The 14,461-nt window shown below is 40.6% G+C and overlaps 6 protein-coding genes across 6 annotated transcripts; 3 read left to right on the top strand and 3 right to left on the bottom strand.

The window, feature by feature from the left end:
• Nucleotides 1-211: 211 nt before the first annotated feature.
• Nucleotides 212-2,056, bottom strand: UBA2 (E1 ubiquitin-activating protein UBA2; the record flags this gene model as incomplete). Its single annotated transcript, XM_003644825.1, has 1 exon — nt 212-2,056. The coding sequence occupies one exon, from the start codon at nt 2,054-2,056 to the stop codon at nt 212-214; it is 1,845 nt and encodes a 614-aa protein (XP_003644873.1).
• A 459-nt stretch (nt 2,057-2,515) lies between these two features.
• Nucleotides 2,516-3,628, top strand: IDH2 (isocitrate dehydrogenase (NAD(+)) IDH2; the record flags this gene model as incomplete). The annotated part of the gene is made up of 1 exon (XM_003644824.1): nt 2,516-3,628. One exon carries the CDS (start codon nt 2,516-2,518, stop codon nt 3,626-3,628), a length of 1,113 nt encoding a protein of 370 aa, XP_003644872.1.
• Nucleotides 3,629-4,409: 781 nt separating this feature from the next.
• SFL1 (Sfl1p) lies at nt 4,410-6,680 on the top strand (the record flags this gene model as incomplete). The annotated part of the gene is made up of 1 exon (XM_003644823.1): nt 4,410-6,680. The coding sequence occupies one exon, from the start codon at nt 4,410-4,412 to the stop codon at nt 6,678-6,680; it is 2,271 nt and encodes a 756-aa protein (XP_003644871.1).
• A 171-nt stretch (nt 6,681-6,851) lies between these two features.
• On the bottom strand, nt 6,852-9,179 carry ARP8 (Arp8p; the record flags this gene model as incomplete). The annotated part of the gene is made up of 1 exon (XM_003644822.1): nt 6,852-9,179. One exon carries the CDS (start codon nt 9,177-9,179, stop codon nt 6,852-6,854), a length of 2,328 nt encoding a protein of 775 aa, XP_003644870.1.
• A 1,196-nt stretch (nt 9,180-10,375) lies between these two features.
• On the top strand, nt 10,376-11,407 carry SFK1 (Sfk1p; the record flags this gene model as incomplete). The annotated part of the gene is made up of 1 exon (XM_003644821.1): nt 10,376-11,407. The coding sequence occupies one exon, from the start codon at nt 10,376-10,378 to the stop codon at nt 11,405-11,407; it is 1,032 nt and encodes a 343-aa protein (XP_003644869.1).
• A 464-nt stretch (nt 11,408-11,871) lies between these two features.
• Nucleotides 11,872-14,346, bottom strand: Ecym_2309 (uncharacterized protein; the record flags this gene model as incomplete). Its single annotated transcript, XM_003644820.1, has 1 exon — nt 11,872-14,346. One exon carries the CDS (start codon nt 14,344-14,346, stop codon nt 11,872-11,874), a length of 2,475 nt encoding a protein of 824 aa, XP_003644868.1.
• Nucleotides 14,347-14,461: the final 115 nt, after the last annotated feature.

Raw genomic sequence — 14,461 nt, 5'->3', positions numbered from 1 at the left:
AAATATTAATTGGTATTCTTTCTATCTTTCTGTAATATTTCTACTTTTTGTTTTATGTATTTAGTTGGACAATATATTGGTACTATCGTTATATTATTAGCTCAGGTTGTTTGAGGAAGGAAGGGGTGCGAGTAGCTCATTTTCATCATTATCATCATTAGTACTATATTATTACTATTACTATTATTATAAGGTATATTATTGTAAGTTATTAATCAAGCAATATAATTGCAGCATCCGCTTCATCTACTTTGGGCCGTTTAGTAATTGAGGCATTTTCCACATTACTATACGCTCTCTTACGTTGTTTATCTACTTCGGCCCTTGTTTCTTCGTCTTCGATCAATATAGCGCCATTATCCACGAATATGGGTTCACCATCATCAACTTTGGGTTCTTCTGGATTTTCAGTTTCATCTTCTTGGATGACTCTAACCAATGGTAGTGCAGGAAAATCTATTTCGTTCACAAGGTTATCCAATTCTAAGTAAAATTCTATCGGCTTTCTAACTGTATCATCTTCTTTTGAAATAGAATCAGAGACTGCCAGAATGGTTCCAATATTCAAACGTAATCCTTGTAAAGTTTGAGAATATAAATCATCAAAATCAAAGTCAGCTAAAAGTCTGTTTGATGTCATATCCATAACTGACATCTCTTCTGAAAATCCATACCTGTCTCTAATCTTCTTGATAAGATCGCCCAGCTTCATACTTTGCCATGACTCCTGATTGAGTGTTATCACCGTCCTCTGGTAATGAGAACAAACGGGACATTTAGGGTTTGGAGGAGCTAATAGTGGTGCTACTAAATATCTATGGGACGACATATTTGAAGCTTTTGCAGTAAATGCCATTGGAATATTAGTTGGACCATTACTTATAATATCAAGCAGGTTTAAAACACGAAGGGAGACCAATGAGGATAAACCTGCAATAATCGCATTCGTAGTTACAATTGCAGGGATAATATTACCTGCAATTTGTTTGATATCAAAAACTGTTTTCATTTGGATATTGAAAATATGTGCGCGGGTATTAGCAGCACTAGCAACAAACTCTAGCATATCTTGGTCATCTTTATCAAATTCAAGCGATTTTTCTGACTTCAGTCGTTTCATTAAGATCTTCGTGCTCTGTGCAAACTTATTAATGTTATCTTGTAAACTCCACATAGCATGGTGATCATTATTAATATCCTCGCTGTAGGGTTGGACATTCCCTAATGGAACAGGTTTCCTCCTGGTGCGCCACAAGTTTTCAATCATCAATAATTTTTCAATATCATGAACAAATAACTTCTTGATAATATCATACACTTTGGTTTCGTCACCATATTGCACCCACTCGTGGAGTTGGTACAATTCATCCGTTTCCTGATTAATGCGTTCGATTTCTGAGGGATCGTTGGTACCCATATCTTCTTGTGAAGGCATCTCCTGTTCGCCACCACCAAACAGTTGTTGGAAAAGGAAGTTTTTCGCCCAAACGACACAATGAACCAACTGAGAGGGCGTCGACCTAATCGTACATATAGGAAATGTCTTGGGTGTTTCCTTCGCCGTGCAATCAAAGCACTCGGTTTTACCAGGAATAATCGGTTGTATATGCCCATCAAATCCTGCAGTTCCAGACTCTAAAAGAGGCACATTCAAAAACTGCGACATCTTATTCACATACCTCCTAGCTGACAAATTATCTAAAGCATTGAACAAAATATTAAACTGCTTAAACCACGACAAAGGGAACACTTCGCTATCCATAATATTGCCCTGATGAGCAACCAATTTCGAATTACTAAAATACTCAACCGCCCGCACCGCCGTCGTCGCTTTAGCCTTCCTAATATCTCGCTGACGAAATAAAAACTGTCTGTTCAAGTTAGACATATCAATTGTATCCAAATCAACAACATGAATCTCCCCAAACCCCATCAAGATCAAATTCTTCAGCAACTCACACCCAATTCCACCCGCTCCAACCAGCAAAACCTTCATTCCTTGCATCTTTGAATACCTCTCGTTACCTACAAGCCTCTCAATACCATTTGAACCCATTGTTACAACACTATTTCACACTGAATCCTCTAGTTGAACCATCTTTTTATTTGGAAGCTTACAATAACCATTTTAACCACCACCAGGAACTTTATAATTTTTTTTCAGCGCGGATCTGCTGAAAACCCTCATCACGATGAACAATCGTCCAAAACTCCTCTTCAAACACGCAGAATCAAAGCCAATTCGACTTGCTAATCTAGTGTGATGTGTCAACCATTGTATCAGCATCGATTAGATGGCTAGGATCATCTACAATCACGTGACAGTCACTGCTTTGCCGTGTTCGGGTTTGTTATAGGAGTTTGAAAGTCGGCTCCGACAAGAATATGGTGAAGTTCAATGTCGTCTCCAGCGTCTTTCTTTAAGGACTCGTTATGTATATAAGGAGGGTTCGATATATCGGTTAAGAAGGGCCAAAGTGTAGACAATACACATTAGGATTGAGGTATTTAAGAGATGTTCAAGCAGAGTATATTCAAAGGATCGCGCAGGTACTTAGCCTCCGCAAGTAGGAAGCAACCTTCTATCGGGAGATTTACCGGGAAGCCAAATCCTAAAACTGGTAAGTATACGGTTTCATTTATTGAGGGAGATGGCATTGGGCCCGAAATTTCACAATCTGTGAAGGATATCTTTTCAGCGGCTAAGGTTCCTGTGGAATGGGAATATTGTGATGTGACCCCAATCTTTATTAATGGGCTTACGACTATTCCTGATCCAGCCGTTCAGTCTATTAATAAGAATCTAGTTGCTTTGAAGGGTCCTTTGGCAACACCAATTGGAAAAGGCCACAGATCTTTGAATCTTACCCTGAGGAAAACTTTTGGGTTGTTTGCGAATGTACGTCCAGCAAAGTCAATCGAAGGGTTCAAGACGACTTACGAAAATGTGGACTTGGTACTTATCAGAGAGAATACAGAGGGTGAATACTCAGGAATTGAACACGTAGTTTCCCCAGGTGTGGTCCAATCTATTAAGTTGATCACCAGGGATGCTTCCGAACGCGTGATTAGATACGCGTTCGAATATGCTCGTGCCGTGGGCAGGCCCAAGGTCGTGGTGGTCCACAAGTCCACAATTCAACGGTTAGCTGACGGTTTATTCGTTAATGTGGCGCAAGAAGTTGGCAAGGAGTATCCTGACATCGAACTTCAACCTGAATTGATCGATAACACTGTTCTCAACGTTGTTTCCAAACCTGAGAAATACTCTGACTCTGTAGCCGTATGTCCAAACTTGTACGGCGATATCCTGTCTGATTTAAACAGTGGTCTATCTGCGGGTTCTTTAGGCCTAACCCCCTCTGCAAATATTGGCCACACTGTCTCCATTTTTGAAGCCGTCCACGGTTCTGCTCCAGATATCGCTGGCCAAAACTGTGCTAATCCAACAGCCTTGCTATTGTCCTCTGTCATGATGTTAAATCATATGGGTTTACACGAGCATGCTGACCAAATAGAATCTGCCGTCCTCGCTACTGTCGCCTCAGACAAGAAGAACAGAACTGCAGATCTGGCAGGCACCGCAACCACGTCTTCTTTTACTAAAGCCGTTATCGAAAGGTTATAAATTCTAAAAAGGCCGTTTTTATTTTTCAAAAAAGGGATCTATTATGTATTACAAAACCAATACCCTTACCTCTTATATATTATTCACACTATCTATAATACTATATATCACTTCCTCAGTATAAAACTGTCCTGATGTGTCCATGGAGACTTCACTCGCCGTCAGATCTATCACCAAGCTCGCGCGAAACAACCAATAATGTACAGATGCCACCGCCTCCATTCGATAAACATATGTAATATCTATTTAAACCATACTCACCTTGAATTCTGCTCGATAGAAACTAACTGCAATTGAGAATTTGCGATCTGCATCACCTGCCCTCATCTATAAAAAGAAACACACATGCATATAACTTTAAATTATTTTTATTTCGCCAATAATTTTTCATTATTTCCAACAGTCCCTCCAGTTTCACTAAATTTGGTTAAAACAGTTTTATCTCAAAGAACCAGCATAACTTTATTAGACTTAAAATCTCGTCTAAGCGAGTTTTTTACGGTCTGTTTATTAGGTTTAATTTTTAACCGTTCATTTTGGACGTTAGTTCAGGGCGGAAAAGTACGTGAATTCAAATAGCAAGATCCACAAACCCATTCCGGTGTATCGTTATACACAAATACGTCACGTTTTATATTTGCACAGGTGTTCTAGCTAGTGTTTTATTCTTTGTCACTTTGAGTTTTGGTTTTTGGGTGAGATTATTGGTTAGATTTGATAGGGGCAGAGAGGATTATACCACGACGTGCTGTATCTACTACGCTTAAAGTTGTGCTTAAGGATGGTACAAGTGGAAGAGCCCGAGACCAATGGAGTGGTTATTATTGGAAATAACTCCGGTGGCACACATAGTAGTAGTAGTAGTAGTAGTAGTAGTAGTAGTAGTGCAAGTACGAGCACTACTGCTAGTACTAGCAGTTCCGGAAGGGCCACAGCTGGAGCTTCTATTGGGTATACAGCAGCACCACAGCAGCAGCAGCAGCATCATAGTACAGCATTTATTCACAAATTATACAGCATGCTGGAAGATGAAGAAATGAAAGATTTGATATGGTGGTCAGAGTCTGAAAATTCCTTCTTAATCAAACCAAATGAGAAGTTTTCAAAGGCATTGGCTACATTTTTCAAGCATACAAACGTGGCATCCTTTGTTCGTCAACTCAACATGTATGGATTCCATAAAGTTAGTGATCACAAATCCAATGAAAAGAGTTCAGAGACTGATGGTGCTCATGGTAATGGAGATATCGAGGAGGATTCGATTAATCTCTGGGAATTTCGACATAGTCTTGGCTGCTTCAGGAAAGGTGATAAGGAATCGCTAAAGAGTATCAAACGGAGGTCATCTAAGAATCAAATTGTTACTGCACGGGTGAGTTCGACATGCGGCGCTCCATCACATACGGCGTGTCAAGACCCGTCGTCCTGGTCGGACACAGGAGGTTGTTGTGGCCATGTTCAGTCACCTGACGTGCCTGATGCGTACTACCGAGGTTCTATGTTTTACCAGCTCCCGTACTACGAGGTTTTACAACAAGGCCAAAAGCAACAACAACAATATCCATTCCAACCTCAGCTTCAAGAGTTGCAATCTCATGACGCAAGGAATCATTTCGATTACAAGCAGCATCAATTAGGGCTAATGACTCTACAAAATCGATACGATAATGCAATTGAGGAATTAAGAGCCACAAATATGGATATGATGAAGTTGTTGGATCTCGTTCAAAAAGCTATATGGATCTCTACAGTACCAAGTGCATCGTCCAACACATCTGCCATTGCTCCGGGGGTATCTAGTGGTAGTAGACCCTCTACACCTGTGAACGTCAGTGCACAAATCGGTCAAGATGTTGTGTCCCCTGGATACGAACTATCTCCCAAGACGAATCAGAAACAATACTTCGAACAATTGAACCAGGAAATTGTGAAGTTCAAGGCATCCATCCTGAATAAATTGCAAAGGCAAATAGACTACCATGCACCTTATCATTCACAAAAGTTGTCACAAGCGCCTGTGATGTATTACTCTTCTCTAGCTCCTTTATCTTCAGATCCTACCCCAGATATGGAGTTTCAACACTATAATAGCGCAAGCCCTATTAATAGCCCAGTTTCTGATGGACTTTATTCCACTAGCAATCCGATACCGGAGCAAACTTCTACAGCAACAACAGCAGGAATTAAGGGCCCTCCCTACCTAATGATGAATCCTTTTGCGAAGAGAAAATCTACTGAATCGTTACCGAAAAAGCGACATATGAGTGTTTTCATGGATCCATTGGCCCCTGTACCACAACAGTCAGCTTCAACTAGTGCTCCAACTAATATTAACGAGCCACTAAGTGGGCCACATATTTTAGGAGGAACTAGCTCACCTTTTGTACCAACTAATCTATCTTCGAGGATCAGTTCTAGACAAGACAGCCAATGTGTTCAAACGTCCAATCCAGTGACTATGGGTGAAAAAGGACCGTATTCGCCGCCTTTACAGGATTCAACTCCACATGCTCCCTTACATTCTAGTACTTTAATGCATTCTTCGGATGTATCTCACATCAGCCATCCTTCTAGTAGTGTATTTAATACTGTAGGTGCGGCAAGTGTTGTTCAGTCAGCATATTCGTCCGTTCCTTCGACCTCTGGATATCGGCATACTATTCCAACTCCAATTCCATATAAACCCCAATTTCCGTATGGTACTATGCCTACCCAATCTATAGGATCGTCGCAGTATATTGTGCCCTCTGCCCAGCAGAATCCAATTCAGATGACACATGCATCGTCTGCTACAACAATGTCGTCTCCTACGCCATTTACAAAGTCAAATAGTGTCGCTGTTGGAAACAGGAAATCTTTAACTCAGCTCTCATTCTCAAACCGAGTTCGTGAACCGTCATCATCATCATCCTCATCATCATCCTCATCATCATCATCCTCATCATCAATGGTCGTAAAATCAATGCCAATCAATGTACCCAACACAGATACTACCCGGGATACTGTGTCTGACCGGAATAGTAATAAAAAAAGGGAGTCTATGCTCTATTGAACAATGACTCAAGGTAGATTTTTAACATTCTTTCTCCTATAAATCATATTCGTTAATCCCATTTTCTTTACTGTGCTTTGTAGTACAGGCTCATGAATTTTACTTTCAAAAATACACAACTGTATGCTTAACGCGCCGATATAAATGAGTTATTACATGTACTTAATAAATCTAATAATCAAAAATGCACTTGTATTTTAAAATCCTACTGCCTAACATTTCCCAGTCCATTTCAGTAATGTACAGCTCTTCGCACAGTTTAATTCTACCAAACACACTTCCACCTTTCCACGTTAACATTGAAGGGTCCATTTCTCTTGGGGGAGGTAGCACTGTAATGGGATAGACATGTTCATACGGATCAACAGACTCCCAATAATTTTCAAGCTCAATTTTAATCGACTTGATAAGTTTTTTCCTGCTTTGTTGAATTTCCTCTTCGGATTCAACGTTGTTCTTTTTGATTTCACTTTCAACTTGCTTAACCATATCGCTGATCTTTTTATAGATCACAGGAAGAGTTGAAACACTCAAAAGGCGCGGCCTCCATATATTAATCCTATCAGTAAGAATTAGATCTAGCCCTGGAACCTTTGACGAACCACCAACAATTAATAGATTTGAGTAAAAATTTGTTAATTTTGACATATTATCGCCAAGTAATACAGCTGCATTGGTGACAGATTCAATTATAGCCTTGTCTAAGGGCATGTAGTTGCTAACTTCTTCAGTATTCTCCACAATAGTATCTGACGCCGTTCCATCAGAAGAATTAGCAGACAACGCTTCCACTTTGTCAGTAATGCTAATAAGCTTACGAACAATATCCAAGTCCTTGCTCATCTCTGTATACCACTTACCGCTTAAAGATCCCAAATTTGAAACTGATTGAGGATCATCCGGTTTGCAGGTATATGGGTCACGAGATGGTGGCAATTGTTGCTGGACATATTTGTTCACCTCGACGGGAGGTTTTAGCAGAGCCAAAATTTGCGGGTAAAAGTAAGCCATAGGACTGACCATGACCTCGTTAAAAAGTTTGAATTCATACTTTTCTGCACCAGATATATTTGGATTCCTTTTGAAGAAGTTGAACAATTGAACTGCAACATCCGCATCTTGGAAAGTAATGTGATTTTTTTTCAGTTGTTCAGCCAATAACCAACCCTGTCTTGTATTTAAGTTCCAGTCTTCATAAGGAAAGTTTGACTGCAACAACAGCTCAGCAAATAGTTTTGTAATGTCATCACCTCCATATGAGAGTTTTATGCAGCTATTCTGAATAACTTGGCCTTCATCCACGCATGAAATTTTAGTTTCAGAACCACCAATGTCTATTACGCAAGTTGAATTTGAGAGCCCAGCACCGTAACAAGACGCAAGCGATTCCTGGATGAGCGCCACAGCCTGAAAGTCCATTTCAGAGATTAAAAGTCGTATCATTTGCTCTACGTAACTCTTTTCAAACAAGTCTGGTATTATTAGAACAACATTGTAGCTTGAAAATTGCGACTTGCTAATATTTAGCTTTGTCTCAGATAGCGCAAAGGTAATCAAATTCACAACGTCATTCAGTAACTCTTGTAAAGAATTGTAGTTTGGAGATTTCACGTTAAATGAGCCGTTCGCAAAGGGGTAACGTAATAAGAAGCCCTCTGGAAGACACCTCTCGGCATATTCACCGTAATAGACCTTAGTAGATGCATCGGACTTCTTGATCCATTCGATCCTATGTAGGTCATTATGCTCAGGTATCTTTTCAGGCTGGCACTTACTGTTGTACGAAAGAACCTGCTCGTGTGAATTAGGAATAATTTTACGCTTATAATACCTCATACGTTCCTTAAAATCAGACTGAATCTGTTGCAAATTCCCCATAAACTCTTCGTCATTGTCATACCTTGGTTGTGAAGGTACTTCAACTTGTTCAGACCTTGCAATTGCAACACAACTCGGTATAGACAACGGAAACACATCTGTGGATAGACCAATTTTCAATGATCTCGATCCAGGGTGTATTACAATCGTGTTTGTATCCGCCGTATCATCAAGCCCATCTTCGTCCCCGTTTGTCTTCACCTCGTCGTCCTGTACATCTGGTAAAGCAATAAGCGGCTGGCTACTGTTCGTTATTGAATTGACATTCCCACTTCTCAAGTTTTTCCGCTCTCGCATCGAGAAGATTTGATCATCCTTTCTAAGATAATCTGAAGAATAATTCTTTTGATTAATTAAAGAATGTACCCTAAACAACCCCGTCTGCGAGATATGAATATTGTCTTGTTTTTCAATCCCTATCTTCTTCAACTTCCTGGCAAACTCCTCCGCTGCTTTAATCCTCCCTAACCGTCTTTTCTCAAGCAAATGCTGTGGTACTTTCTTACTCTGTGTACTTGCTACACCACCTGTTTCCGGCTTCGTCACCTTTCCCTCCGTCGCTGCCGCCGTCACCTCCATCGAAACATCCATTTCAACTGACATCTCACGTTCATCGTCCATAATTAAACTTTTGCCTCTCCAATTACCACGCCAGGTTACCAAGTTAACCAAAACAATGGTCCTGTGGAGTACTTCTAAGCTTGCTTTGAACTATGCACTTTTTATTTTACTAGTTAGTGCGAGAGCAGAGCGTGAACGTGAAGCTCGCAACTATCGTAACAAATGATATTGTATGTCACGTGATTCAAATAATAATTATCATATGGTACGATTTTTAAGTCATCTAATTCTCATCAGGTGACTTGTAAAAAATAAGGCTTCTGTTTCTGTCTTTGAATAATGGTGATAAGGCCTTTAAAATGAGAATGGTAAGAGGTAAATTGAAATGTAGATCCGAGTAAAAAGATCAAATAGAAAACAAATATATCGGATAGAAATGTGTCAGAATACAAATTAACATGACTTTTTGTCTTCTGTTTTAGACGACCTGCCGAGGGAGAGGGGATGTGCAAGAATTTCAATTGGGGGGGATTACTTTTGGTCACATGATTTGTAAGAATATAACGAACATGCATATTCCTCGAGAACAATATGTTTCCTGTGACAGTGCATTTTAGGCACGAGCGTTATTAACGTTGAGCAACACAATACTCGAGAGCAACAATAAATAAAGGATGGGATGATTGAAAGGAAGACGTTGTCACTTTTATGGAATATATGTGAAACGGGTGCAGCAAAGGATGCTATCCCATCAGCGGGTAACGTTGAAAAAGGGTCCGCGGATCGGTTAACGAGAGAGTTCGTCTACCGACTCCCAGAGACGTCGGTAGAGCTTCAGGCAAATTGAGCAATTTACAGAAATATGTTTGCTAAATCTTGAATAGAAGAGGCTTTATATATAAAAAAGAAACGAACGGCGTAATATATCGTAGTGGGTAACGGGAGCGCTTAGTAAAACATTACCATTAACTATGGAAGAATCTCATCGGAGGGCATTCATTATCCGGCAATAGAGGTAGGTTGCAGTTTACGAAAAATATGGATATAGATGCATGAAACTCTGGAGCACCGCCTTTACAACTTAGTAAATTTCACACTACTCTTTGGCTACTTAGACTTTGAAAGTGTATCTTATCATTGAGCAACATCGTACATAGCGGGCACTGTGGGTAGCTACTCAAGAAGGCGCAGCACTTAAAACGTTGAAGGTCTAGCAAATTGGGCTATTGATTAAATACTAGAAAAATCCATTTTATATGGCATTTCCGAAACCAGCAAACCCCTTCTTCATTGTGCCTTGGATGGCACTACTACCATGGTATGGAATGCTGATAGCTATGCTCGTTAGTTGGGCGGTACAAGGACATCCGAGGTATTGGTTCATGTCTGAAAATGCGAATTTCGTGTATATCAGCGATATAGGGGCTACAAAACTCCAACCGTTGTTCATAGCTGGCTCATCCTGGCAGGGTTTTTGGTACTGTGTTTCGGTTGCATGTGAGTATTTTCAACGGTCTGGACATTGGCCGTTCATATTTTTGGCCTATCATCGCGCCTCAACTCAGCTGTATCCAATGTCCAGCTCCAGTGGTATAGAGAGTGCACCTTCAGTTAGAGTTCGGTATGCTGATCTGTTGGTGAACCAAAATTATTTGATGCCCCCATACTATACAGTTTTTGAACGGAATATGATAGTTGCATCATTTTTCTTTGGAGTCTTTGGTGAGTTAGCGCTCCTTATGTGCTCGATATTTTCTACTGCAAAACACCATACAGTACACTTGACAATGGTTGGTCTTTTTATTGCGCTGATGTATTTTTCGATCCTGTGCAACCTAATTGAATATTTTTCAATGGGCCGTCATTATGCATTATTGCATCCCTTAGCCGGACCGGAGATCAGATTGCGGAAAACTTCTTGCAATCACTGGCCTGGTCATATTTGGAACAAGTTTACTATCAGCGCTATATTTAAGACTATATGGCTGGCTCTAGCAACTTTGTGGGCCATATTCTTTGGTAAGTTCAATGATAGCTCCGTAGGTAGCTCTTTCGAATGGGTGCTGGCCTTTTGGCTAGGCATTTACCTTATAATAGTGTGTGTGGATTTTTACTTGGGTGGAAGATACAAGGAATCAAAGTATTTCCGTCAAATAGAATCTTTTGAAGGTCATTACAAATATGATCGATTAGTCCTTGGTGAAGTTAAAATGCACCTGGAACAATTTGCGCAATCTCCAGCTCGTCCGCATTATTCTGATGCGGACGAGCTGGATATTGTCGTGTAGACACTAATTAATTCATGATTGAAACGAACATAACTAATTTGCTCATTGATTAAGAACTGAAGCTCATTTTCATTATACACCTTAATTTGGAGCATGCTTATTGTTCATTATCTAGAAATACACATGAATCTTCCGAGAAGAATGATAATAATTTTTAAGTAACTATATTTTATGCTGGACTGTATGTACCTAGTGCTCGGACTTTAATAAAATTACGAACGTATATTAACAAACATTACGTGTAAGTAAGTATTCTATAAACTTCACTTGATAGGTAGGTAGGTAGATACAATTTTGAATAAGGTCTTCACTATATCAAACGAACAAAGAATAAATGATATTTAAAGTAAAAATTAGTGATTGTTGTGGTTCCAGGGTAATTAAATTGAGTGAAGCTCTCCACAAGATTTCTATTATTTGACATCATTAGTAAAAAGGTTTGGTTTGGTATTGAAAAACTAATTCTAGAAAACTTCTTTGAAAAGACTTTCTCTTCTGTCCTTCGAGTCGTTAGACCGCTCTAACTCAAGAAGCTCTCGCACATCATCAGCATCAACTTCTTCATCGGTTGCTTTTGCATGGTCACGTCTTCCAGGCCCTAAAACATCTTGGCTGGAATCAGTGTACACAGGCTTTTTCTGGTGTTCAAATTTCCTAGCAACTGGGACAGTAGAACTTCTTGCTACAGGGGTCTTTTTATTGGTATTGGTCTTCTTGGAACCGTTTTTCTTGGAAGGAATTATCTTCTGCAGGAATCTTCCAAGAGCAGAATCTTTCTTTGGTGAATTGGAAATATAAGCCGCTGATGGATGAATCTTCCTTTGCTTTGCAGAAGGCTGCCCAGTGGCAGCTGAAGTACTTCCCCGCGATTTCATATTAGGAAATATGCCACGCTTCTTGTTTGTAAAGGTTGCTGGAGATGTATCAGTTACTGCAATAATATATTCAACTGAATCATCGTCATGTTTGGTAAGTTTCTTGGGCTGTTTCGTTTTCTTGTTGGCAAACTTGGAGAGGTATTCATCGGAAGTAATTCCAATTAGAGATCTAGCTTTACTTTCATTGATAGAAGGCATACCCTTTAACTGAGAGACCTTTAAAGATGTTTGCAGTAACGCTGAGCGCTCTTTACTTAATTTATCCTGCGCCCTTTCCAGCTTAGCTTGATATTCACTGAGGACAGAATCTACCTCTTTTCTTTTTAAATCTACATCTTTACGAGATAACTCAGCGCGTTCAGATGCCTGGGAAGCAGCCACCAAATTGTTGTCAATCTGTGCCTCTAACTCATCCTTTGAAGCATGCAAAGCACGCAAGCCTTCTTGCTGCTCTTGCAAAGTCGCACTAACAGATAGAAGTTGTTGGTTCAACTCCGCAATCTTGGCTTTGTAAGTCTCGACATCTGCTGATAAACCATCAACTGTATCTTTCACCTGATCGTGTTCAGCTACCAGCTTATCACTCTCAATCCTTTTAGTTTCCAATTCACTATCCAAGGGTTGGATAGCTTCCAAGTTTTCCTTTTTAATGGTAGCTATATCCTCCTCAAGCTCTGTTTGGCGCTCCGTAAAAACCTTTTCAACACGAGTAGCTTCTTGTGCCAAGACATCATCCAGCTCTGCTTTCAATTTGGCGTAAGACTCCTGAACTTTCACAAGCTCTTCCTCTTTCTCGTTGATGAGATTTTTCTTCTCCTTCACCAAGTTGTATAGTTTGTCTTCAAAAACTTCATGAACAGAACCCAGCTCCTGCTCATGTCTCTCCCTAGCCTCTCTCTGTGCCAGAACATCGTTGTCATGTTTCTGCTTTTGTAGAGCCTTCCATTCAGCGTACTTCTGCTCATGATCCATAGTCCTGCGTTGGATGTCAGCATCAACCGCACGCTGTTGGACAGCACGTTTGTCCACATCAGCCAGAACAGGAGTGATGAATCCTTGAGCAATGTGTTCAACCTCCTCAGGAGCTAACCACAAACCTCCACCCAAGTTGACCTTCCCGCCAGTCAAACGCTGCCGTTCTTCATGGTGCTTCTTCGCAATTTCCACAGCAACTTTGTTATATTCCTCGTTGCTGAATATCAACTTGTCTTTGGTCTCCTTATCGATTTGCTTCAGTTTAAGGTCTGCCCTAGCACGAGCTAGATCCAATACTTGCCGAGAACTCAATTGTTTAAAATACTCAGAGTTCCTAGCTTGGCGCTCGATGGCTTCCCTGTCCATAGATTCTGTAGGATCATGAGACAAGGCAGCATTAGAAGCATGGCTAGCTATGTGGTTCGGATCAGCTTCGTTCTCCGCTTCTGTAACATATTCTCCCTTGGTCTTCAACTGTTCAACCACACTAGAAGTCAAAGAATAATTAGTCTCCCCAGTTCTACCTTTGTCCCCTGTTATCAACCCATACGTATAATTCTGCCTCACAGGATTGATTCGGTCCACAATCCTCTTATTCGCTGCCCTTTCAGCACCCTCCAAAACTTTAGTAATATCCATATTACCCAATCTGGGATTCGCTCCCTCTTTGGGACCCCCTGAAACAGCCTGTCTCTTTCTCGAAGCTGCCCTCGCAGAACCGACTGAAGCCTCAGATGAACCAGTCACACTAGACGTAATACTTGACGTCTGAGGCCGCTCCTGTGACTGCAAATTGGCCTTCGTAGCCGCTTTCGACGCATTTTCATCAACAGATAACCGCTTGTAAGACTCAATAGACGTCTTATTCGAACTGGCTCTGTGCGCCGCTGCATCCGATGCAACTTTAGAGTCACTAACACCAATTTTACTACCCCTCGCAGGTGACTGAAACACCCCATACTTTAATTTCGATCGGTATAACGCCTCTTTGGAGAGCGGCTTTCCATCCTTCTGATATACAGATCTTCGGGACCCTCCTCCAACACCTGCATTACCCTTATCAACTGCAGCTGAAACAAGTGACATAGCCTCTAACCGATATTACTTGCCTTGTTTGATACACAACTGACAAGAAGGACAAAAAAGTTGTTTGTAGAAGTTATAATTCTCTCACGGTGACTTTTGCTCTCTTCTTCGAGAT

Source organism: Eremothecium cymbalariae, chromosome 2 (assembly GCF_000235365.1).
Source record: "Eremothecium cymbalariae DBVPG#7215 chromosome 2, complete sequence".
NCBI classification, from domain to species: Eukaryota; Fungi; Ascomycota; class Saccharomycetes; order Saccharomycetales; family Saccharomycetaceae; genus Eremothecium; species Eremothecium cymbalariae.
This window is presented reverse-complemented; position numbering and strand designations above follow the sequence as displayed.